The 27,355-nt window shown below is 35.2% G+C and overlaps 2 protein-coding genes across 2 annotated transcripts; both read right to left on the reverse strand.

Moving 5' to 3' along the window:
• Window positions 1-1,536: 1,536 nt before the first annotated feature.
• On the reverse strand, window positions 1,537-20,216 carry LOC103031769 (ribose-phosphate pyrophosphokinase 2). Its single transcript, XM_049469979.1, has 7 exons — window positions 19,873-20,216; window positions 13,699-13,882; window positions 9,582-9,680; window positions 8,572-8,696; window positions 8,068-8,241; window positions 6,571-6,730; window positions 1,537-5,123 (listed from the first exon to the last, which is right to left on the reverse strand). The coding sequence occupies exons 1-7, from the start codon at window positions 19,992-19,994 to the stop codon at window positions 5,031-5,033; spliced, it is 957 nt and encodes a 318-aa protein (XP_049325936.1). The 5' UTR covers window positions 19,995-20,216; the 3' UTR covers window positions 1,537-5,030.
• A 2,655-nt stretch (window positions 20,217-22,871) lies between these two features.
• Window positions 22,872-26,832, reverse strand: zgc:64002 (uncharacterized protein LOC393330 homolog). Its single transcript, XM_007259037.4, has 3 exons — window positions 26,620-26,832; window positions 25,423-25,630; window positions 22,872-23,712 (listed from the first exon to the last, which is right to left on the reverse strand). The coding sequence occupies exons 1-3, from the start codon at window positions 26,771-26,773 to the stop codon at window positions 23,289-23,291; spliced, it is 786 nt and encodes a 261-aa protein (XP_007259099.2). The 5' UTR covers window positions 26,774-26,832; the 3' UTR covers window positions 22,872-23,288.
• Between the last annotated feature and the right edge of the window lie 523 nt (window positions 26,833-27,355).

Below are 27,355 nucleotides of genomic sequence, written 5' to 3' on the forward strand. Positions count from 1 at the left end.
CATTGGTAAGTGATGGGTTTCTTATCATAATATAACATTTTCTTATTATTAATAAAGGCTATAAATATAAACTAGTTTTTAGTCTGCATTTTAGTCAGCAAAATTGTCCATAAAGCTAAAAATGCTCTCCAATTTGTGGCTGTTAAACTGTTTTCTGTTTTCAATAAGTATTTTTTTTTAATGTTGAATTAGGACTGTTTCTGGTTGGTCCTACTGTTTGAATGTATGATAAACTATCCTCTAAAACCAAGTGCTGTAAAGAAACTAGGAAAGGATTTTTTGAAACACATTGTTGAAAGATAACAATAGAAACATATTGCTCAGCTCTAGCCTAAACCGACCCTTTAACAACAGTAACCAACCAAGCTTGCAGTTAGCTTAGCTAGCTAGGTAGCTTGTTTTACTCAAATAAATACAGGTTGCTGAGTATAAAAGAGCATTTCAGAGATGGATAATCTCTCAGACGAAAATATGGCAAAAGGGTTTACACATCAGCAAAAAAGTACGGAACAAAGTTTAGAAAATGTTCCTGAATGTAAAACCGAAAAAACTTCCTGTGCACAAGAGACAAGGCCAATGACCAGTATTGGATGCTGGTGATTTTCGGACCCTCAGGTGGCACTGCATTAGAAACAGGCATGCTTCTTTACTGGAAATCACTGCATGGGCTCAGGAACACTTGCAAAAATCATTGTCAGTGAACAAAGTTCACCATGAATTCCATAAATGCAATTTAAAGCCATATCATATTAAGGAGAAGCCATCATTTATGTCAACACCATCCAGACACACTGGCATCCTCTCTGAGGCAAAATGTGGGAGTGTACTGGCTGTCCTTGAGAAGAGCTTTCAGATGGTTAGGCCAACACGCACATCAAATCTGTCATATTATACATGCAGACACCCAAAAAAAAAACTTGCACACACACCAAAGGATAACGAAACTTTAATTTTATATTAATTAATTTTCCTTTTTCTCATTAAATTTAGAGTATTCAGAGGTGAAATGAGTTTTATCTCTTTTCTTTTTGGAAAGCCCTGTCTCTGCTTTCCTTTTTTTTTTTTTTTTTGGAAAAAAAAGCCTTTATTTGACAAAAAATGACAGTTACAATATCACAAAAATTGCACAACATCAAAAACATTTCATATCATATTACAATAATTATTAATATTGCCTCCGCCATGATCTGCTTTCTCTCACTCACTGAACAAATCCTGTCCGGGAGGGGGGAACAACACTGACCGCCCACACTAAAAACTGATTGGCTGTCTCACAGACTCTTTGCAGAGAACAGGCCAATCAGAACACTCTCTGTTTTCTCTCTCTCCTTCCCACACGCGATTAGAGAAAAAAAAAGTCTGTTGCCTGTGTGCGCAGCTTCAGGGAGACTTGATTTGTCTGTATATGTATTTCTAGTTAGTGTTTGATGTTAGAATAAAAGGTTTAATTCATATTTTCTTAGATTAAGAGCACAATATCAGAAATATCAAAAAACAATGTAGAGGAGGATAAAGAAAAAAGACAGAGTCCACAAGCATGGTCAAAGCATTACTTTTAATTCGGTTGTCATTTTGAAACAGACAGGGCATCATCAGAGTTGTGAAGCTGGAAGCACTTGGTCACTGCATCCCACTAATAATGTGATGGCTGCTCTTTCTAAAGCCATTCTCACATCTAAGAAATTAGGAGCCTTCGTCAAAACTTTAAAAAACAACCCAGGCAAAGCCGCAATCTTCAGACATCCCTGAGCCAGAGCTTCATTCTGTCCTTCGCATTGCTCTTTCGTGCTGATCTAGGGTCAATTTTACTGTAATAGGTCTAATTTGCTCCTGGGAGGCCTTATTTATTTTAAATAAGATAAGAGGGAATAGTTTCTAGTACATTCTGTGAGCAGTGGAGATTAAAGGGATAGTCGCTTTCAATGGTTGGAGGTCACAGGTAAGCATTGATGGTGAAGCACTGGGTCCTGTAATTGGTTCTTTAAAAGCGACAGGCTGTGAGTTTCTGGGATTTGTAGACCTCGGACACCCAGCATACTTTTAAAGTATATAGTTTTGTTCATTTAGTAAATACCCTCAAAATGTAGAGATCAATTACACTCCAACTACCCTACCAGACCACTGTGTTTTTAGAATATATTTTATTAGATGTTGCAGAGATGGTTGTGCCAGAATGTTCATGCCATTATTTTGAATATTTTGTTCCCTTCCAACTCTGTTTTTTCCTTTTATTAAAAAAAAAAAAAAAATCTTGGGCATCTTTTAAGGCACTACGTTCAACCAGTAACATTTTTGGATTTACATTTCTCTCTGGTTCTCTTGACCTGGTCCAACCAAAATACTGACAAACATTGGGATTTTATCATAGTACTTTTTACGCAGTAGATTTACTCTCAAGTACGGATAGAGTTCAGTTTTATATTTACTAGTATAAAAATACTATCCCTAAAATTTATGCAATGTGACATGATAAATTTAAATTCTAAATTAAAGCTCCTTGAACGTTTTTCAGCACTTGGCTTGGTTGCACTAATTTTTCCTCGGCTAAGTAGTAATTAGGTCCACTGGTTCACTATAAAGCTCTACCTCTACCCCTGCCTCCATTCTAGTTATGTCTAAGCCTGCAGCATCACGCTCACCCTCTTTTGCTACACACAGGTAATGCAACTGAAGTTTTCGGTTATTCAAGGCATTTTTACAATGTTTCCCCAATGTGTTTATCGTGAAAACTCTTTGTGATAACAACAGAAATATGACTGACCATTAAAAAGATCAGGTTCACCCATCAGTTTCATGACAGTGCACACCTCTGCAGTAGAAACAGACATGAAAAATGACATAGGCTGGAACTGGCCCAGAATTCCACCATCAATGCATCCGATGTCAGTGCTTGTGACGGATATTGTGTAAAGTTTCCATAATGAATCTGCAATCAGTTCAACAGTTCAGCCACTTGAACTGTTTTTGACTCAACTTAAAGGCAAAGAGCTATGTATGAATCTTAGCCAAAGACAAAGCGCTGATCAACAGGTATATCCTTATAGACTGAGACAAAACATTAGTGTGCGGCCACAACACAAAATAGCTGAACATTCCAACACAGTAACTGTAATGTTTCGATTCTACATTGTCCTAAGTACTGTAACATTAGTGGTACAACTGTTTATGGAATGCCTATTTAAAGGCAAAAACTGTTTAAAGAATGTTTGTAAAGTGGCAATATGAATGCCATGAAATTATGAGAACAGAATCAAGAATCAATACAAAGTCCAACTTCAATAGGTCACAGCAGCATGTTCATATACTTTATCTGAAAACAGTCTTTTAGCCATTGTGATAGTCTTTTTTCCTTTGCATTTTTTATAAAGATCAACAAATAGGGGTTTTTAATTAAAAATACACATTTGATGAGCAATATCTTAAACTGAATGACTGGACTTGAAGCATATTTGTTTTAGTATGAATGTGCCGTTACTCATATTTTGTTGCTTATAAATAATAGGGATGCATCGAATGATTTGGCAGAAACTGGCAATCTGGGGGAAAAATGCCATCTGTTGTTCGGTCAAAAAAGTGAAAATATCCAATAATTTATTTTGAACAATGACATTTATTTATATTGTGCGTTTATAATAATAGTCATATTTTGCGTTGTTCATTTGTTTAAACTGTACTTTTGTAATAGCTTTTTTTTACTTTGAAAAGCAAGACAAAAGTAAATTGGAGCCTACATTAAATGTATGCATTGGTGAAAATAGTTTTATAATTTACGAAAATCTCCGTAAAAAAACGTCCAGTGTTGATATTTGTCTCAAACTTACATTTTTTTCAGCCGAAAATGTTCATATCGGTGCATCCCTACTAAATAGCTTAGCCAGGCCAGTGCAGAATTTCTTCTAGAGTTAGATAAGATAGATAACTTAAGCCCAGTGTCTAGCTCGTCCAATAAGAGAAGGGAACAGGAACCTACACCTGTATCTACTGGACAGTACACACTTTTTGACCTACATTATCTTAAATAAACAAGAAATTCTACTTTTTGAAATAAACGGCAGCTACAAAAATGTCCCAAATGTATACTTGGATAAAACATTGAGGTATGCATTAAGGAAGTGGTAAAAATAAAAGACAAATCAAGCAGCCAAGTTTGAATGAAGACCCATTACTCCTTGTTTCTTATACGTGGCCCATAACTTTTAATGACTGGCTGGCTCAATTAAGACTTAAGTTTAAGCTATTTTTTGTACTGGAGCTACAAATGTAATGTAGCTAACAAAGCAAAAAAATTAAATTCTTACACTTTTGACATGTTTAAACTCAAACTGAGTGTAAGAATTAACTGTTTGAATACATGAGAACATGAATACTGTCAAGTTGTTTAAGATATAATGAGAACTATGTTGTAACAATTACAGTATAGTCATCTCTGAGATAATTTCTTCTTCCATTTAGAAACCAAATCCAAAATCAGTTAACACTAAACGGCTGAAAACATCAGAACATTTGCTGAAAAGATCTATATCTTTAGTAGAACTGCACAACTGCTCTAAATAATCTAAATGAAATAAAGAGAATAATAAGTCAACTGAAGAAGAAAAAAGAGGTCAGTAGATTTTTTTTTCAGATCCTGCAGCTTACTTTTCATTTTATGTTCAATTGAAGTAAAAAAAAAAAAAAAACAACTAAGGTACAAAATGGATATGAAACAGGCAATTGGCATCAAGATCTTTGGTTAAGGCAAAAGCCAGATCCAGGCCAGTAATACAAAAAAAACATTGTAATGAATCAGGGATGAAATAAAACAATTAATCAAAAAAGCATCATAAATGATAAATAAAAATGCTGCAGTAGTTTGCTGTGAGGGAATGATGGAGGAAAAGTTTAGTAATGCTGGTGGGATTCAGTACGAGCCAGTCACTTGCTATTGGATGCTAAATGGAATTCACTCTTTAGGCTCCCACACAGGAATGATACTGGAATGGCTGATGGTGGAGAAAGTAGGTCCAACCCCTGATCTTCTCAAGCGGTCTTTACAGAGGGACGTGGCTGAAGAGGTACGAGACTGATTCACCATTGTGGGTTCTTCGAATGGCCTCTGCCAAAATCATTGAAATGTCGATGACCTGCAAAACACAGCAGAAAGGATTAGTTGGGTGTTAATATGAACCAGAAACATTATTATACTACACAAAACACAAAAAAGTGATGCTTTATCATTAATGCTTTTTACATGAATGCCCTTTGGCAAACGTTAGGTAAGTCAACCAAACATCTTTCTGTAACAATTCTCTAGAGTATTCAAGAGTCTCTCACACACATTTTATCCTTTAATTTGTTTTCATATACAATATTAAAAACAATAGTAAACGAAATATTCCAGAAATTGTTCAAAAAAAGGGACATACAGTTCATACAGGGTGTTACAACATTTCATATTTTCTCCATTTATGGATAAAACAGCACCTTTTCTAAATATGAATACTCCAAGTGATGGCTGAAATAGAGTAAAACTTTACCAGTTGTTTAGCTTTTGCTCTACTTGATCCCCCATATCCAAGACCCCCAAACACCAGGACTCCCAAACACCAGGACTATCAGCTGGCATTTAAATCCTATGGTTTTCAATAACATTAACCAGTGTTTTGTACTAGTTTTAGAACATCACCAATTGTTTTCCCTTTATTTTTGCCATTTGAGCCTTTAGATACAGTCAATAACTGGAAATGGTACAAAAACCAGTGTTTTTAAGGAAAACAAAAAACTGACAAATTAAACTCAGTAAAGGTCTCCTTTTGCTAAAATCCACTTTTTCTTGTTCTTTGTCAAATACAATATGTCTCTCTGAGTTGTATATGATGCTGCACATGAAACTATTTCTCAACCTCCATTGTCTGCAGTAGCTAGTGAAAGAAAATATAAAAAAAAAACGAGTCAATCAGGAAAAGCGCCTGTGTCTATATCAACTCATAAATTAGTATTCATGGCCTTGTCCACAACTGGACCACCCACTTTGAGTTTTAAAGCTGTAAAATTGTATATAGCAAAAATCTCCGTAAAAAAACATCCAGTGTTGATATTTGTCTCAAACTTACATTTTTTTCAGCCGAAAATTTTCATATTGGTGCATCCCTACTAAATAGCTTAGCCAGGCCAGTGCAGAATTTCTTCTAGAGTTAGATAAGATAGATAACTTAAGCCCAGTGTCCAGCTCGTCCAATAAGTGAAGGGAACAGGAACCTACACCTGTATCTACTGGACAGTACACACTTTTTGACCTACATTATCTTAAATAAACAAGAAATTCTACTTTTTGAAATAAACGGCAGCTACAAAAATGTCCCAAATGTATACTTGGATAAAACATTGAGGTATGCATTATCATATATCATATATATCAACTCATAAATTAGTATTCATGGCCTTGTCCACAACTGGACCACCCACTTTGAGTTTTAAAGCTGTAAAATTGTATATAGCAAAAATCATATTAAAGTCACTCTGGTCTGTGAACAAAGTGGTAACACGCATACAGTAACTTTAATGACAGCTGTGGAAGTAGCTTTTGATTACCTGAATTTTGGGACACTGCTTCATCTTCTCCTCTTGTGGAATGGTGTTTGTGACCACCACAGCTTCAAAGGGGGCGTTGTTGATGCGCGAGATGGCAGGTCCAGAGAAGATGCCGTGAGTGAGGATGGCATAGACCTTTATTGCACCAGCAGAGATGAGCCTGAAGATACAAATCCACACAATGAGAAAATGAAAGATGATGTGGCAGCGGAAACACAATAGCTGAGCTGATGGGACAAAGAGAAATATTGTGAACCACAAGATACAGATCATATTCATCTAGGAAAAGATAGTTTTTCATTTATAAATAACAGATCTGGAATATTACTTGCCATTTATTAGACTAAAATGGCACCAAGGGAGTAAATAAGGAGGAGGACCTGACTGCTAGCTTTAGGGTGCTTGATATTTGTGGGGTTTTTTTTAAGGTTATGGTAGTATTGTTAGAATTGTTGGGTGTACAGTGATAATAGTTTAGTGTAGTTTAGGTCTGGCAGACTAGATCTTTTTTTTTTTGCATGCTCTCTGCTTGTGTGCGACAGGGTGCTGGTTGATTTTTCCTCGCTGTGCAGGCTCTCTGTGTTTGGCACATTTATGCTTGTTTTTTTTTTTGTTTTTTTGTTTTTTTTAGACCTTTTGGTACTCTGTAGTTCCTGAACATTTTGGTTGGTACCTTTTTGGTATCAAATTTCAATTTGCAGCTCTTTTTAAAACTAATTGAAATAGCTAAATTGAGCTTAAAATCAATGGATTTTAAAGTAGCACGACCAGCTTTAACCACTTGTGGTGTGGTTAAATTATTTAATTATAATTCTGAGATAATCATGCATCCCTTAATATGACTACCACATTGCCTAGCACTAGTTTAAAGCTTTAAGTACAACAAAGCTTTTGTCTTATGAAGTACTAGCGACCCAGGCTTGAGCAAAAGTGAAAAAAGGGACTCTAGTAAAAGTTGAAGTGTTCTTTTTTTGCTCCCCACTTAAGTGGAAGTACTTAAGAATGTAACATTTATTATTACATTATTATAAGTATTGCAAGTAGTTTATTGTAAAATGTAGTAGTTAAGTACTGAAAGTAAAAGTACAGTACTGTGTTGTGTAGTTATTACAGAAAGCAGTGGAAAGTTCTCAGAGTGAAAGGCAGAACAAGAGCAGTGACATCTTCTTTTATAAGGCCAGCTTGATCTCTTGATTTACTGAATGATGAGCAGCTTCATCAAACCTGGTGACAGTGCAGAGCATCTCCAGTTCTGACTTTAGTGAAAATGTGGGTTTGGAATGATTCCTAACATTTTTATTATTGTAGAGTAAAAGTATTAAACTCAGTAAAAATATGTAGTAAAAATGGAATTAGGAGAAAAAAATAACTCCAGTAGAAACAGATACAGGTATTTTAGTACTGAAGAACAGTAGTTCTACTTCGTTACTGTACATCTCTGGTTATCATGCATGTATATTGCTTCTATTTATTTATATTACACGTGTTCACACTTACTTATCAGCAGCATGGCAAATGGTTCCACATGTATCTGCCATGTCATCCACGAGGATGGCCACACGGTCCTTCACGTCTCCCACCAGGACCATACGGTCGACCTCATTGGCCTTCTTACGCTCTTTATGGATGAGGGCAAACTCAACATTTAGGCGGTCAGCAATGGACGTCACCCTAAGGGCACATATATAACATATAGTTACTATTCAAAAACCACTGTAATAACCTGAAAAAAATCTCGTTACACAATCCCATTTATGATCCCGCAGTTTTAAACTACAGTTTTATCCTCAACCTACTGACAGCTCATAATGAGACCCATAAAATAACGGTATAATACACCAGATCTCTCAGTGTAAGAGAAGTGATGGTCCTGCACTTATTAATGTAATGCTTTTGGTCAGAGTTGGCCTTTTAGTGGACCAAAACTGGGCTAAGCCCAGACCTCAAAAAGGTCCTGCTGTTATAAAAATGAAAAAGGAGGGAAAAAAAAGAAAAATCTACCTTTTAGCACCGCCAGCGTCGGGTGACACAATAATGCAGTTTTTCCACTCTGGAATGTTCTCTCGGATCCACTGTAGAACAGCTGGTTCTGCGTAAAGATTGTCCACAGCGATGTCAAAAAAGCCCTGTTGTAGGAGGGACACAAAATGCATAATTAATATTTATACACAACTCAAAATTAGACTACAGCAATTATATAGCACATATGCTATACTATACATTTTGGGCATTTAAACAGAGATGGAAAGATTAGTTGGCTATGTATCAATATCTGCTGAATTTCAGCCACAACATCTGATCGGTGATCAGAAGCTCTTTTACTCTTATTTAGCTGATCAGATCAAATTCTTTGTATAAATTCTACCAAACTACTGCTGACGAGGCCAGTCTGTCATTTTTTTTTTGCCTTTTTTGACTCAAAATTACATGTTCGTAAAATGTGTAAGACTAACATTTCATGGAAGAAAGAGAGTAAAGCCCTCTAACACCACTAACCAGATACTCCTCTCAAGAGTGCATCTTTTAGCCCATATAGTGATTAACTATTAGTAAGCTAAACAGAAGAGCTAAAAAATAACAAAGAAAGAGTGCAACAGCACAGGCCACATTTCACCACATAATAAATTAGAGTAGCCATATATGAAAATATAAAGGAATCACATTAAACATACTGAAGTTTAATAATTGTAAAATGTCTCACTTTCAACTTCTGATGTCTTCTATGTTTAATTGTAAACTGCCTATGGGTCTATGAGATGATGATCTGCATGTCATTACATTCTGGTTGGATTTACATTTTACACAGTGTCCCAACTTTTGGTTTCCATGTCTAAAAGTCCAAATCCAGATTAAGAAGTTTGAGAAGATCAAGAAGATCAAAAAAGAAAAAAAAAAAGATCAAGAAGATCGAGATAGAAAATGAGAAGGAGAAGATCAAGAAGGAGAAGGAGAAGAAGACAGAAGGAGAAAAAGGAGAAGTGGAAGAAGATCGAGAAGAAGAAGATTCTTACCTGGATCTGTGAAGCATGGAGATCCATGGTGATGATGTGGTCGGCTCCAGCAACTGAAAGCATATTAGCAACCAGCTTTGCAGAAATGGGCGCACGACTCTGGAAAAAATAATAATTTTTAATGATTTTACTGAAGTGCAGGGTAGTGTTGCATGACCAGAACACAATATTAGTATACTGTAAAGAATACTGTAATTATGGACTAGTACATCACAATACTAGTAGAACATATTGTAGAACAACATTGTGTTTAATTATAATTCTAGAATCGTTTATGAATTGTATTTCGTATGTAATTTTTTTATTATTTGCTGTTTTATGAATTGTTTTCAATATCCTGTTCACTTTTTTTAAGACATTTTGGCAGGTATTGTATCAAAAGTAATTACATCCGTGCACTAGGTATCGGATGTTGGTATTGGGGCTTTGTTGGCAAGTATGAGAACATTAGAATGGTATCAGGCATGATACAGATACCAGTATAGATATTCATGCATTCCTTATTATTATTATTATTATTTTTATTTATTATTATTATTATTATTAGTAGTAGTAGTAGTAGTAGCCCATTCCACCGAATGGATGCCATTTCGGTTACATATATAAATGTGCACACAAAATAACTTAAAAATACATTTTATTATTAAGCATAGTGTCTTGTACAATGACCTAATTGCAAAAGCAAGATAAGTAATTAAAACATTATTAAAATCTACTTACAACACTGAAAAAACAGCATGTTACCAGTACTTACTCTCCAACTATAAACTTGACCACAAAATATAATACAAAATAGCTATTTTTCATGTTTTTGCTAATTTTATGCTAAAAGCTCAAATCCTGTTACTCATAACATAAAAAAGTAACAGGAATGAGTGCCATTAACAGGAGTGCCAGTAACAGGTGTGAGTGTGCACTCCTGTTAATCAATGTTAATCGTACATTTAGTTTGAGCATAGTGCATATCTTACAAAAGTGTTCAATGAAATACATCATTTTAAATGGGTTAATAGTTTCAGCTTCCCTCACAAGTGCCAGTAACAGGCATGATTTTTTGTGATAATTATCAATTATGTGAACATGCAGCTAGCCATATCTTTAAAATTAGGACTTTCTTGAGAGAAAATCTAAATAATTAGTGGCCTTGCTTTTAATGTTTTTTACATGTCATGAGTTTTGTAACCATCTTCAAACATTTTAAAAAGTTGGAAGAAAAAGTTTAATTTGGAAGAGTTACAACAAGCAAATGACAGCTATTCAGTGAAATGGTCCCATTATTTTACATTTTTATTCTTATTCTTATTATTTATTATTAGTAATACTGGTAAAATTAACAATGTGACATTTAAAAACTGATCTGCATTATTAAAACTACTTTTAATTTGTGCTTTCATTAATAGTTAATCAACTTAGTTAATCTCTACAGTACAGCACAGTATGAGCAGAGGACTCATTTGCATCATATGAGCAGTACTGCAACGGCCAAAATCACAACAATGATTAACAGTACAACATCATCTGTACACTTAAAAAGATTCATGTTACATTCAAAAAAAGAGTTTTGGTGTTTAGATCACATTAAGTAACAACTTTCTGACCTTTTGACCATGTTAGCTTAAATCCCTGGTAAGGACTGAGCATCAGGTAAATGACAAAAAGCTAAAAATAATAAATAAATAAATAAACAACAACAGCATCAGCTACCTAAATAATATTACCTAAAGTGTTATCTTTATTAATTAGAATAATTAATTATATGTTTCTTGAGCATGGAATAATTGGTACAGCAGCCCGATGCAAAGATAAGCTTGGAGGTTTGTTAAAGAGGAGCAGCATCTTGGGTTAAGTCTTCTCACAGAACTTCTAGATAGTTAAAAGCACGTGTTTAATCTCTAGCGTTTTATCTGTGAAGGAGGGGGGTTGAGCAGGAAGAATAACAGAAAGCAGCAGACAACTGTTAACCTCTGGAACTTTGACCAGCGTTGGTCAGCTCAATACTGCAATACTGAAGCTCTTCATTTCACTCCGTTTAAAAAAAAACAAATAGTTATCAGTCCTAAAGTATTTAGAACAGAAAAGGAAAGCTATTTGAAATAAAAAAAAAAATCAGTTTTATGTCACTTTTTTCATCAAATTTAGATATTTTTTTAGGTTTTTAATTGTGCTGTTGGGCAATTAAAAATGTATCTAATTAATTACATGCTCTGTTATCATCTAAATCCCTTGCATTGCATCACATTTATCATCTAAGTATTTTAGTCCGTAAAATTCAATTGAATTTTAGCTGAGAATCAAATTAATGAATGAATAAAGGAAAAGCTGGTATAGCTGTTAAATTCTGTATATCTTTTACAACACTAGGCCACATTTTTATAGCTGCAGCTTTATTTCACCTAAAAAATACCAAATAATTGCCAAATGTTTTTTTAGGAGATTCTAGGCTACAGCATGGTAAAAATATACTGCAACACTATGTTGATGCAGCTTGCCTACAGGATATTAAAGGCAAAAATCCATTTTTTCTTGTTCTTTGTATAATACTATAGGTCTTGTTGAGTTGTATATGCATGCTGCATATGAAACTGTTTCTCAGCCTCTCTTGTCTGCAGTAGCTAGTGAAAGAACATATTCAGAAAAACGAGTCGATCAGGAAAAGCACCTGTGTCTACATCAACTCATAAATTGGTATTCATGGCCTTGTCCACCATTGAACCGCCCACTTTGAGTTTTAGAGCTGTAAAATTGACTGTGAGGGAAGACAGGTAGGTCTTCTCTGCTGCCGTGCTGTTATCACCTCTGATTGGCTATGTTTGCATGTATGAATTTTCACGAGCAAGAGCCAAAATCCTCTCTTTCTGTAGAGACCACTAATTCAGTGATCTAAAGCACGGCTAAATATAAACACCTAAGCACTTTTTTTTTTTTTTTTTACAAAAAATGGCTCATGTCATTCATTCATATTACAGACTACAACTAGACATTTTAAAATATATGAAAAAATCTGAAAGACATTGTCGACGTCAAGCAGATGAAAGAGTATTCCTGGCCTCGCCCACTTTGGCTCGGGACCACCCACAGGCCAAGCTAAAGCCATGCAGCACCGCCGACTCAGAGCTATAGAAGCATGGCTAGATAAGTTTCGTTTCTGTGTTATTTCTTTACATTGGTTGACTTCTCCAACTACGGTGCCTACAGTGGTGGTTCTGCTTAAAGGTTGATATTAAAACCTGGATCTGTACGATCACGACGATCAACCACCATCTCACAAAACCTGTCTTTTTCCAGAGACAGGTAATTTAGTGATCTAAAGGAGGCTAAATAAAAACAAATGAATATTTTTTTCCCATACAAAACAGCTCACATGGCATTCATTCACATAAGAAACCACAACTAGACTGATTAAATTAAATTAAAAATGATGGAATGAGACCTTTAATCTATGATGTACATTTTACTGTCATTCATTCACACTTCATTTTCACATTCAGAAAAAATATTAAGACACAGCAAATCATTTAGTTACTGATTTAATTCTACCAACATCTAAAGAGCTGAACTGAGCAATTCAAGTCTTCTGATAAACAGTAATCAGTACTGGAGATTCCAGTAACCCTGCCTGAACCCAGCAACAAAATAGAGAGTTCAATTCAATCCATGCTTATCTGTGACTGACAGCAGATAAAGAAAATTCCACAACATCTGCTGAGATACTCCAACACATCTGTGCAACCATACAACACTGTACCTGTACCTAAACATGCTTTCAAATTAACTCCTCCCCCCTACCAAAACGATTCCAAAAGATTACAGAGAGGAGTACATGTATAAACTACTGTCCTGTTACCCAGTATCTACTCTAGACTGTTTAATTTAAACAAATACAAACTTGAGATGGGAAGATCTATTAGCTATGTATTGTTATTGGACAATTTGCAGCCAAAATATGTGATCAGCTGATATTTCTCTTATTTAGCCAATCAGATTCTGAGGCTAAAATTACACTGAAGCACGCTTTCATTTTGAGCTCCGCATATTAAAATATGCAGTTATAAGAGAGACCAAACCTGGACCCACACACTGGTCTTTGCTGGTTTAGGGGTTTTAACAGGTTTCTGACCTTGTCCTTCTTGTCCTGTCGGGCGTAGGGAAAGCAGGGAATGACGGCAGTGACGCGTGATGAGGAGGCGATCTTGCAGGCGTTGATCATAATCAGCAGCTCCATCAGGTTGTCATTAATCTCTCCACAGCCGCTCTGCACGATGTACACATCCTCCCCTCGTACACTCTCACCTATCTCCACACTGCAGGACAGACAACAGGAAGATCATTTTCATGGTTATGATCACAATCTTCACCACCACAATCTTCATCATCATCCTTGTTATTTCTATTATATACATCGTATGCACACAATAAGATTTATTTTCTCCATTTGGGAGGCTCTCAGATCTCTAAGCATTATCTTATTATATTATAATGCTGATGAATTTTGTTTGGTGAAATTTTATAGACTTTAAGTACTAAAAGTAAAATCGATAGTGAGCCTTATGTATGAATTTGACCAATCAGATTGTAAGGAGCAGTAAAGCCACTCCGCTGAAGTACAGCGTTATACAGGAGTTCAGTGAAGTTTCTTCAGCAACGAGGCTGGAGCAGTATTAGCGTTAGCATTATCCACTAACTGCAGCGCTAGCTTTTTCACCGTTCAGAGGAGAGCATTAACAAACTGTAGTCTGCGTGTTTACCGTGTTAAAACAAGCTACGTGGGATAACCCGCTTGCTGATTGCGGCACTCAGGGTTCCTCAGTGTAGCGCTGTCGGGCGGCATTTACTAATGCTAAGCACTGCTAAACTTGGCTAGCGCTGCTGCTAACCTGGATTAACCTCACCGCTTGTTTGACTTTAAAAGAAAATGTTTTTATTTAAGAATTACAGTCATGTTTACTTAAATACTCTGCTGCTATTCCTTACTACTGTCGCTTAAAATGCGCCTTATAATGCGGTGCACCTTATATTCTGTAAAATACGTTATTAAATGATTACCAACAAAGAAGAATAAGTGATGATCCAACATTTAAATTTTGCTATATATGTTTTTTTATATATATACACTTTTATGACTGTTTGAATAATCACACCTAATCTGAATCTTAACCAAATAACTGAATGTATAGTGTAGGCAACTTCACCAGGTGAAAATTGCGTGACAGATTTCTTTAGAACCTTTCTTTTCTCTACTCATGTCATGTGACTGGAAACCTCAGCCATCCAAGCACAAGAGAGTCCGAAGCCAATCAATTATGAGGAAAAGGGGACGCCATGCTCCACATGTGAGTGAAAAGCACGAGACTCAGCATGAGACAGACTGCTCCCAACAGCAGCTAATGTAAAACCCTTCACAGGCCGAGCAGCGCTGGCCTTCAGGAGCTGCAATAAGTCAGTCACTGTAATAGAAGTCAGATCCACAAAGTGGTTACATTATAGTTTTTTTTTATATAACAGTGTTTAAGATTGTTATGTTTTCATACTTCACTATAATGGTTTCAGATTGCAGACTCTAAATCTGTATATTTACCTTCTGAGAACTCTCCTCAGTGTTTTGAGGTTGGGCACCATTATCCATTAAAGGGTAACTGAATCCCCTGATTTTATTTTTCATCCTCGCAAATAGCACATTCCAAAAATGCTAGGTTTTTGGGGCTGATATGTTTTTTTCACTTCAAAAGGAACACATTTCAGCTATTAACAAAAAATATGTTTAGGGTTTAGTGAGTGACAGAGCCCTGCTTGCATTCATTTGCTGTAATTAATAACTCACGAATGTGACTTGATTGGCTTTCAGGCAGGGCTCCAGACTAACATGGTCCCACCATCCCAGAGACAGTAAAAAATCAGAACATTCGATGACATTATGCCGTAGAAAAATACACAAATCAATATGACAGTAAAAAAAAAAATCTTGAAACAAACAATTTTCCCTTTGGGAAGTCTCTGGGACAGAAGTTAATCTGGAGCCCTATATACTGAAATATATACCGAAACAAAGCTAACTGTTTTTTCGTAGCACAAAATTATTCAAGATTAAAATACATTATAGCTATAAACAGCTCTGGAATAAATTAAGAGACCACTTCAGTTTCTGAATCAGTTTCTCTGATTTTGCTATTTATAGGTATATGTTTGAGTAAAATGAACATTGTTGTTTTATTTACAATCTTTCATCCGAATTCTAAATAATATTTTCATTTAGAGCATTTATTTGCAGAAAAAAAAAAATAACAAAAGATGCAGAGCTTTCAGACCTCAAATAATGCAAAGAAAATCGGTGGCGAGTGGTCGGAGGGAGTTCAGAAATCAATATTTGGAGGAATAACCCTGGTTTTTAATCCCAGTTTTTATGCATCTTGGCATGTTCTCCTCCACACACTGCTTTTGGATAACTTCATGCCGCTCCTGGTGCAAAACTTCAAGCAGTTCAGTGTGGTTTGATGGCTTATGATCATCCATCTTCCTCTTGATTATATTCCAGGTTTTCAATTCGGTAAAATCAAAGAAACTCATCATTTTAAAGTGGTCTCATTTTTTCCCCCAGAGCTGTATAAGTGAGATAGTATGAATATGTTGGATTTAATTTGCCTTATGTGACACTGCAGATCCTGCTATCTGTACATACACAAACTGCAAACACACACTGCACTACCCTGTAGCAAGGCAACACTACACTGTAGTTCACAGGACAACAACTGGGTCATCCTGAGGAAAATGGGATAAAGTAGGTCAAGCTCAGAGGACAGGCCTTGTAAACTAAATAATGTAGCAGTTTTCCACTAAATGAGAAGCACATACAGTGATATGTGATTATAGACCAGCATCAAATATAAATTTCCACTAATTTTAACAGTGTAACAGTGCACCTTAACTGTTTTTGGGAGTTAGTTCAATTAGTTACACCAAAAGCAAACCTTCAAAACACTTTCCTATATTTTCAGCCACGGCTTACTGTAGTACTTACTCAGTAATCCGAATGCCTGCATGGAATGTTTTCCCTTGTTACTCAAATAGGCTGTTTGGCAACCTTGTGCTGATAACTGCTTAGAAAAGGGTAAACAAACCCTTTAAAATCTGCCTGGGTATCTGTATTGATTATTAATCATGTGGTATTATCATTATCACATTATCATATGTCACATTCATAGATTTTTTGACAATATACACAAACAGCTGTATTTTCCATATGGCTTATTGAGCATGCTGACCATTGAGTAAAAACCCACAGCTAAGGCAACATATGTAAGTGAACTTCTTTGTTAATGATTTCTCCAAGTGCTGATTGATAAAATTATTGTTTAGTGTGAACAATGCCTGGATGCGCAACAGGAAATACTAAAACACTAAGAGCAACCACAGAAAATGTATGTATGCTAACATAACCTGATAAATGATGATGATTAAGCTGATGAGGCTGAAAATCATACTTAAATAATTAAAAACCCTAAATAATACTGTGAATATATCTACAGTATAGTATAGTATAATCACAGCCTGTAAGAGAGCTTAAAGAGGATGGACAGATTATACAGCAACATTGTATCAAATGACTTATATGTTATCGTAATATACTGATATAATGTATGTACAGGTGAGAAAACAGACTTTATCTAAGACCCATTACACTACATGTTGAGGAAAAGAACAACGAACACAAACATAAAAAAATTATTCCAACTGTAAAACATGGTGGGGGAGCATTAAGGCATGTGGCTGCTTTACTGCCTCAGGACTGCCTGAATGCTTTGCAATCATTGAAAGAACAATTAATTCAAAAAGGCATCAAAATGTTTTAGAGGAGTAAATAAGACCAGCAATATATGACATCCATGATGTGGAAGCTTAAGAAAACAAGTTCTGACTACCATCAACGCCCATTTAGATACAGATGCATGACCTGAAGGAGAATGTTTTACCCACAATACATCCCAGAAATAAGGATCACTAATAAGGAACTGGTTGGGCTAAAAAATAACAAAGAACAGTAATTAAGCAGTTAACGCAACTATATATATATATATAGCTTGGCTCTTCAGTTTTTGGTGAGAATGTGTAATTGCACAGATTATGCTTAAAACATACTTTTTAAACATGCATTGTGGTGCAGTCACCATTCAGAATGAATAAATCTGGTAATTTTAGTGACAATTAGCAGCACAATGTTTGCTCATGAAAAGCAGCAAAAGCTGCCACAGCCAGAAAAAGGAACCTACCAGGCACCCTGTTTTTTAAATGAATAAATGTGTCTTTGCAGGAACAATGGCAGAAGCACACTGATGCCTTTTACTATATATTTTGCCCTCTCCCTACTCAGGAACACTACTGCTGCTATCAGTTTCATTACTAGAAGTATAGATACTAGGATTTAAAAATACTTGTGCAGAAGTTAATGTATCAACTCAAGTAAAAATGTAAATGTACTGGTCTCAAAACTACTTAAAACTACTTAAAACTTTTTAAGTATAAAAGCTACTACAGTAGCCTATAGTGCACCACCCTCCTCCCCCAAACACATTTTTCTAAAAGCTAGAACGACTGTTATGTTAAATTAAAATGTTAATCATGAAAGATTTGGCATGCACTAGGCTCCTAGTTAAACCACAGGTGTGATGGACGTAACAGGAGTTTTTAGCCTAAATGTATTTGTAATGAAATGTACAGTTGGGTCAGTGTCATTTAAGCACTGACAATATCCTTAATACACCTATATTGATGTATCGCCTAGCTTTAGCTATACAGTGGCTAAAAAAACAGTAACTAAGTAACATACACATACTAATAACTATATACTAATACAACCATTATTCATACTTTTACTGATATTAATAAAAAAAGAGAAAAGTTAATTTCCTGAAAACACAATTTGTTATGTTTTTATAATAGATATTTTTGTATTGTAAATTTATACTACCTCAACTATCAGTGCTACTTCTACATTTAAAACTAGAGAATTTTCTTTTCCTTTTTGTGTATTTTATACTGTATGTACTGTACTAAAATAGTATTATTTATTATTACTTTTACTTTCCAAAATATTATATTTTCATGTTGTAGTTTGTATTTTATATATTTAGGTATCATACTAAAATATATACTACTGCAACTATTACTACTACTTTTACTAATACAAAAAAAAATAGAAATTATATCTTAACTTTTTATCTTAGAATTTAAACTTTTAGGTATTGTACCGAAAACTATACCAATATAACAATTATTGATTCTTTCATTGAAATTAATATAAAATTTTCTGAAGAAATCACAATTTGCTATGTTTGTATTTTAGATTTGTATGTATTGCACCGAACATATACTACTGAAACTACTATTGCTATTTCTACTGATAAAACTAGAAAAGGTGCATTTTCTAAGGAAATCATATATTTTTTTTAATACTAAACTGTACTAAATAAAAATATATACTAGTACTACTTTTACTTGCCAAAATATTATATTTTCATGTCGCAGTTTGTATTTTATCTATATCCTTCTTTACAGTAGGATCTTTATTATCATTTTGTGTGGATTTATATTTTATATGTATGTTTTATATCTTATACATTCTACTACACATATGTATTATTCTGAAGAAAACATTTTAGTATTTAAAAGTTTTATGAATTGTTCCAAACTCTATACTAATACAATAATTAGTCCTATTTTTACTGACACTAATACAAATTAGAAAAGTTAATTTTCTGAAGTAGTCTGCTGTCGTTATGCTAAGCTAATGTTATTAGTTTTTAGCCCACTTAGCTAGTTAGCTTTGCAAATGTTACTGCTAGGCTGAAATGATAAACATGAAGCCTGGGCGACCCTTAAGCAGAGCTCACCGAGCAGATTTATAGTTAGTTAGCTAGCTAATTAGATATATTCACAGATAAACTAACTGAAATTGACTGGTTTGCTTTTAAAGAGCTTAAATTTGCAAACTACTAAAATTGTTACTGAAACTTCTGGCTATATCTAGTTAACCAGCTAAATGCTAAGGCTAGCTAACATCCTTTAGCTATAGCTACCAGGGGCTAGATAGCTAAAGCTGACTGTCTGTCTGGACTGTAAACACATGTGGGCGGGCAGAGGGGAAAAGTTAGCGTTAGCTACCAGAGCTAACTACTGAACTACCTGCCTACTGAACTTCATACAGACAGATGTTTAAAACCAGAGCGAGCGATCAATCTCCCCAGCTAATCAGTTAATAACAGTAAATGAAGCACTTATTATAAACATATCCGCCACCTACCAGGTCTCCTGATTACTGAACTTCTTAGTGATGACTTTCCCCAGATCCAGTCCGAGGCGGTCCGCCACCTTCTGGGACAGGTCGTGGTGAGAGCTCCCGCTGAAGAGCACGATGTTGGGCATGGCTGCAGCGCGGCGGCGGCGGTGCTGGAGGAGCTCAGGCGGAGAAAGAGAGCGCGCTGTGCGGACAGAGAGACGGACTTCGGCCGGGGAGGAGGAGGAGGAGGAGAGGAGAGGAGGAGGTGGAGGAGGACAGGTTAGAGATTAAAGTGATCTAAAACTGCAGCTCTGCATCCTAGATCTGCACGGAGTGAGAGACCGGGGCGAAAAGGAAATGACGAGCGAGCCCGTCACTCCAAAAGAGAACGAACAGGAGCAGGGGCGGGAGGGCCGGTGTTCTGTCGAGTTGTGCTACCCATCAAAATGTGCTTCTCAACACCTGTGCGCATGCGCGGAACCACTTTAGCAAGTTTACTTTTCTTTTTATACGGTAATTCTTTTCTATTTGGGTGAATTAAACAACCGAAACTCCTGTAATTATTTATGCGAGTTATTGCAAATGTGTAAATGATAGGTAATAATAATAATAATAATAATAATAATAATAATAATAATAATAATAATAATAATAATAATAATAAATGAGCAATGAAAAAACAAATAACAACAAAATACATAATATTATACACTATTCATATAAAACTGTATGTAAGTATTTAAAGTTTTGTTCTCAGGGACAGCTGATTCAGCACATCTGCAGAAGCAGAGAAATTTGCAAAGCTGTACTGAGCCATTAATTCAGAAACAGGCCAGCAGGTTTAGGTCTTTTTATTAGTTTAATTATAAATGTCTTCCTGGAAGTGATTTATGGATTAATTTTAAAGCAAGAAATAAGCACTGTTTTAGGTTTGTGACCTGTATGTGTCTCTTCTTTATACTTACAAGTACTAAACTGAATTGTTTCACCAGGAGAGTTTTGGATGAGAGACTGTGTTGGGTCTAGCTGTCGGTCGATAGCTGGACTGCATCCTTACCTAACCTGCTGTGATTCAGTGTTACAGAACTGGTCCCGTAGCCTCCAGCCCACCCTGTTGTGATTGTCCTGTTGGAGTCGCTGCTGTCAGAGTGTAAGCTGCATTGAGCACCGAGACGCCCAGCAGCCCATCAGCGCTGCAGAGTCGCCCTTTAGCCTGAGCTGCAACAGAGACATGAGACCAGGTTTTCTCATTTGCCTTTTGATACTTTATTTGTTTGTTTGTTTTTTTTCAGTACTTTTTTTCTGCTAAATTTATCTGGTGGTGGCTCAAAGGTTTGTCTTTCCATTTGGGAATAAAAAAGTGAGGTTTCTTCTATTTTAAAGTGTTTTCCAGCAAAAATTTAAAAGTTTATTTTATAATTAAATTCAGTTCATAATTTAAGTTGGAAAAATTAATAAATAGAGTAAGATATAAATTATTTACTTGCACTAAAATTAATGTATCCAGGAATCTTTGTCACTTACATGACTGTGCAAGTGTATAAGTCAACAAGCTTAGTCGAATTATAACATTTTATTTTTGCAGGTAATTTACAGATGCAAAGAATATATATTTAGAATATTTTTTTTACTTTTTCAAACTGAAAAAGTGAAAAGAATGGCCTTTAACAAATAACATTTAGCAATACCACTTCAGCCCATAGATTTAAAAAAAAAAACATTGCCATAGCAACCACATAGCCCTGTATTTGTCCATTATTAGTCAAGCATTGTTGAACAAACGGAAAACAAGTAATTTCCCTCTAAACGGTTTACAGAGGATGAGCACTGACTAGAGCAGGGGTGTCCAAACTTTTTTTTTTTGGGGGCCAGAAGGAGAAATATATTTGAAGTCACGGGCCACACTCTGTAATAAAACAAATAATGAATAATACCACTTTAAATAATACTTTTTTCCTGATTACTTTCATTTACACACCATTTTGCTTGACTTACTATCTTTGTCTTTGACAGTGTTGTGTAAACTAAGATTTTTCAAACTGATGTTTAATTTCATGATGTCTCTTAATATTAAACTATTTAATTACGGCAACTATGCGCACCCTCTCCGCTTTTAGACTCTTTGGCCCGTTTCTCTGCGCTAGAAATGCGCACTCTCTTCGCTTTTAGACTCTTTGGTCCCGTTTCTCTGCGCTATAAATGCGCACTCTCTCCGCTTTTAGACTCTTTGACCCGTTTCTCTGCGCTAGAAATGCGCACTCTCTTCGCTTTTAGACTCTTTGGTCCCGTTTCTCTGCGCTATAAATGCGCACTCTCTCCGCTTTTAGACTCTTTGACCCGTTTCTCTGCGCTTCATCTTCTAGTTTAAGAGAAGGTCTAACTCGTGTAATATTTTTTTAGATTAAAAAATGCTATTTAAATAACATTGTCAAAATAAAGTTTAAAAGGTAAACTAGCATCTAGCACTTTGTTCCTCTTGTTCTAGTAGGAACTGTGATGATGGCTAAAGCAGATTATGTGGAAATTCGGGGGACATTGATTTAGGACAAGAGGTAAAAAGTTTTTTTTTTTTTTAGATTTATGTATTTTCATAGAGTCTGCAGCAAAATTTATGAAAAAAGTTGGGAACTATGATTAACAATTCCCATTGGATGATGTAATTCTGAAAACAAAATGTTAAAATTAAACATTTTGTTTATGAATCTGCTTAGATACATGGTGGGCATAATGAGGCAGGGAGAGTCCGGTGTGTGGACACTAGTCATTAATCTCATAGCTTCTTAGGCATTATGTAGACCATTGTGAAATCTTGAATTAGGGTTGTGCCGATGGACTTTGACTGAACATAAATTTATTTTATTTCACTTTGCTATTATGTAACTGAAATTCACTTTTAATTTTTTTTTTTTTCATATCTAAAAAATAAAGCATCACCCTGGTATCTGATGCTGCACGTCAAGTATATAAAACATTTGAAATACAGATGATGGAGAATCATTGAAAAAAAATAAAACAAAACAGAATAGGCTTTTAAAGATTTTAATCGCAATTCTTTACATGTAACAAAATTAAGGAATAATGTAATCATAAAAGTGGTCTGTTATCTAAGGGCAACATCATGCCACAGAGGGCTGCTTATTGTTATCCTAAAGGCTAGAAGAACCTCTTTTATCATTTAACATTTAATAATTGAACATGTCTAATATTTTTGTAATTTGTTTGATTAGGTTCTCCTTATCTGGTTTTAGCACTTACATTTTAGGTCATATTTATGCAGAAATAAAAAGAAATCCAAAAGGCTGCAAATTGCACCACTTTTTGTCTATTATTTTGGATATTTTTATTGTTAAAGGTTATTTCACTTTAAATTGAAGAAAATTATGATGATAATCTCAAAAGTGTGTTGGTGGCAGTGACCGTTACAAAGGCAGGCCAACAGATCAGGAAGTTTTCAGAGCCACCAGCTGAAAAACAGCTTCATAATCGGACACCTCGTTGTTCTCTGGCTTGGGTCCAGAAAAGATTTCAAACTCATGAACAGTAAAGCCAACATCCTTGAGGTATTCTTTAATATTCTGCTCGGTTAGCGGCAGACAGGAGAAGCGGGTTTGGTTAACGACATAAAAACTCTCCCCTAAAACTCCCACCATCACTAGAGCTCCATTAGGACGAAGCAGTGAGGCCAGTCCAGCTAGCGCCTTTTTATACGCTTGCATGTCTTTGCAGGCCGCCTCAAGACACAGGGATGTTATCACGCAGTCTGCTGGCTTCAGGTTTTCAGGGTGGAATGGATTTTCCAGCCGGACGTCGCACTTCAGGATGTGTTTCACCCTTTGCCTTATTTTAGCTTCCACTTCTGATGGGCTGTAGGAAGAGTTTAACAGAACAGTTAGTTAGCTAGATAGATAAGTTAAGCTGGGAGTAAGCTGTTGACATTGGGCTTTTTTTAATCCCAATTTTTAGGTCTTAGGCTCTGTCCATAATTTTATGTATGTGGATAATTTTATAAATGGAAATTTTCCATTCACACTTGCATTGGCACGCTGGCCAGTGTGGAGCAATGATACTTTAGGAGCACCTCATAAATAAAGACATCAACACACCACAAAAAATATGTTTATCCCAAATTACACATTACTTTATTATTATTCAGGGCAATTTTGAGTATACAGTTAACCTGCTCTCCATGTTTTTGGACTTTAGGGGGAAAACCCACACAGGCAGAACATGGAAAGTGTCAGGAGATTTTGAGTTTATCCAGAAATATGTATTATGTATTGTGTCATCAGCACCATAACCAATACAGATCTGAAAAAAAAATAAGAGATCACTTATATGATGAGTTTTTTTAATTTTACCTTATTGAAAACCTCTGGAATATAATCAAGAGGAAGATGGATAATCACAAACCATCATACCAAGCTGGACTGCTTGAATTTTTGCACCAGGAGTAGCATAAAGTTATCCAAAAGCAGTGTGTAAGACTGGTGGAGGAGAACAGGCTAAGATGCATTAAAGCTGTGATTAAAACCAGGGTTATTCCACCATATATTGATTTGTAAACTTTTAAAACTTTATGAATATGAACTTGTTTTCTTTGCATTATTTGAGGTCTGAAAGCTCTGCATCTTTTTTGTTATTTCAGCTACTTCTCATTTTCTGCAAATAAATGCTCTAGATGACAATATTTTTCTTTGGAATTTGGAAGGAAATCTTTCCATAGTTTATAGAATAAAACAACAATGTTCATTTTACTCTAACAAATACCTAAAAATAGCAAAATCAGAGAAACTGATTCAGAAACTGAAGTGCTTGCTTAATTTTTTCCAGATTTGTATATGGATGGGATGCCATAAAACAGACAAAACTTTCAAATGTTGTGTGGATGGGATGTTGATTGCACATTTGGAAATGCACAAAAATGTATCAGTGGGAAACACAAAATATATATTTTGAGCATTTTATTAACTAAAAACGTATCAACTGTATACATGTATAAAAAAAAATCTAACAAAGATAAATACAAAACTTAAAAGTGTTAAACATTTAACACAAAAAACTAAATAAACAGTACAAAACACATAATACATGCAGCCAGATACAAAAGTATTTAGTCAGTGGCTGATCAGAATTTCTGTTACTGTTAATAGAATATTATAAATATTCTCTTTTTATCTTTTTTAATTCCAACTCTTAACCTACCCCACCTGACCCAACTCAGAACTGCCTTCACAAACCATATTTGCTGAAAGGGGTGTGTTATATTGTTTGCTCACTTAGGGTGAAGTTTAAACCTGTTCTCCGCAGGTAAAACTCAGATCAATTAAGTGTACCAGAGATTAATTCTGAAGGTTGTGCTTTAGAAATGTTAAAATATGTCAGTAACAGCACAAACCAATAAAACACAGAATACAGAATAGGAATCTGAATTATTCAGAATCTGTGAATAAATACTTAACTTCACAATTGAAACTGAACTGCTAAACCATCAAACTCAAACACACCTTATACAGGTCAACATCGGCAAGAAGTGTATTTATCTGAATAAACCATAGGAAACCATAAATACCTCACCTTTTCTTCTCCAGTTTGCAGATATACTCGATCACGGGATTCCAGTTGAAACAGCCTTCCTCATTTCTCAGCCATTTCTGGATTTCCTCCAGATTCCTTTCAGCGTAATCTGACAAGGTGATCTCCTGAAAATGCTCAGAGGCGCTGATAATGCTGTGAATGGTGGGTCCAGAGCCCACCTCTACCAGTTTCTGACCGCTGTATTTACCTGAAAAATAAACCACCTGGATTTAAACTCATTTACAATGTAGCCAAGCCAATAAATAGATTTGTCAAAAAAGCCCCAGCTTTTTAATAAGATATTACAATATAAAATAAGATATAAAACAAATAAGATAAAAATAAGATCATAAAATCACAGGTAAGAAAATCAAAGGTAATAAAAATGATTCATTATTATGCAACAGCAGATAAATAAATAAAGCTAACTAAACTAATAAGCAATAACTGAAAACAATAAAAGGAAAGGTAAAAAGACAGCTACAATATACGAACATAAAATAAAAGCTAACTAAAAATTAAACAAGACCAAAAACAACTAAAAAACATACCAAAATAATATAAAATCAGCTAAACAACTAAAAAAAAAAAAACATAACAAAATCATAAAATAAGCCAAGTGGCAGTGGCAGCCAGTCTGAAGGTGGTTAGAAACTTATAAATGATTATAAATTATTTTAAATGATTAGAACAAACTTGTTTGTGATGAATGATGGCATATCGTCAAAAAGTGCTTTAAAGAAAAATAAAAAAATAAACCAGTGTGTTTCTTGACGCACAGCATTTTATATTGTATGTATATATGTATATTTTAGATTTTAGATTATTTTAAGTAGCACATTTATCTTTAAGGACACTCTTGTTATGTCCTCAGTGGCTTTTTAGGTAGAGTCACCTGGAATAGTTTTGTCAGCATCTTGAAGGAGTTCCTGAAGGTGCTGAACAATAGTTGCTATTAGTATAGCCTTCTATATGTGTGTATTTATTGTTTTGATGTCTTTAATATTAATCTACAATGTAGGAAACAAATGAAATAAAGAAAAACCTTTGACTGGTACTTTATATATTCCCTGATCAGTTTATAGAGCATTACTCCTCATTGCTTGCCACAGTGTGAGAGGTGGGCGAGGCAGAAACTCTCTCCAGTGTTTGGAATTTGGTCTGTAGCCATTTCTCTGAGTCTGCAGAAAGTCTTACCTCCTGAGAAAGTTCTGCTGAGAGCGTCTAACACGAACACGAGGAGACTCTTCTCGTCTGAGTGTCCTTCAGGACTGGAGAAGAAGATGTTAATATAAGCTCTGGAGTCGAAGTGGTCCTGGTAAAATTCCCCCTCAGTGAAACCGGCCTCCATGTTTACTGTAGCTCTGTCCTCTCAGGCAGCTGAACAGTAAAGCAGCTCTTACTTTCGATATGAGCTAATGATTACTGGGGGAGGATTATAGCTGACACAGCTGGGGTTTTTGTAAGTTATGAAATATTTGGATTTAGTAGGATATTAGCTTAAAGGGAAACGACACTATAAACCTTTACAATGTGTCAAAAGTTCAGTCAAGATAGAAAGAAAAACATGCTGTGTGGATTTGGTGTGATTTTCAGAGGTGTCAAGTAGCTAAGTACAAATAATTCTTTATCTTAATTAAGTTGAAATGTTGGTTATCTATACTTTACTGGAATCATATTTTTTACTTGTATTCCTCACATTTTTACAGTTATCTGAGCTTTCTACTCCTTACATAAAAAAAGCCTTGTTACTCCTTTTTCATTCTCATCTTTCAAAAGAAAAAAAAACACTATCCAGATAAATCTCTCCATGCAAATAGAGTGAATCTGATTGTGGTTGGATATAGATGTATAAACATGTATCATTCCAGCACCCTATTGGTTTATACATGATCCATCACACCTGCACCCAAGAACTGTATTATTATATTAT

This window comes from Astyanax mexicanus, chromosome 21, assembly GCF_023375975.1.
Source record: "Astyanax mexicanus isolate ESR-SI-001 chromosome 21, AstMex3_surface, whole genome shotgun sequence".
Lineage (NCBI taxonomy): Eukaryota > Metazoa > Chordata > Actinopteri > Characiformes > Acestrorhamphidae > Astyanax > Astyanax mexicanus.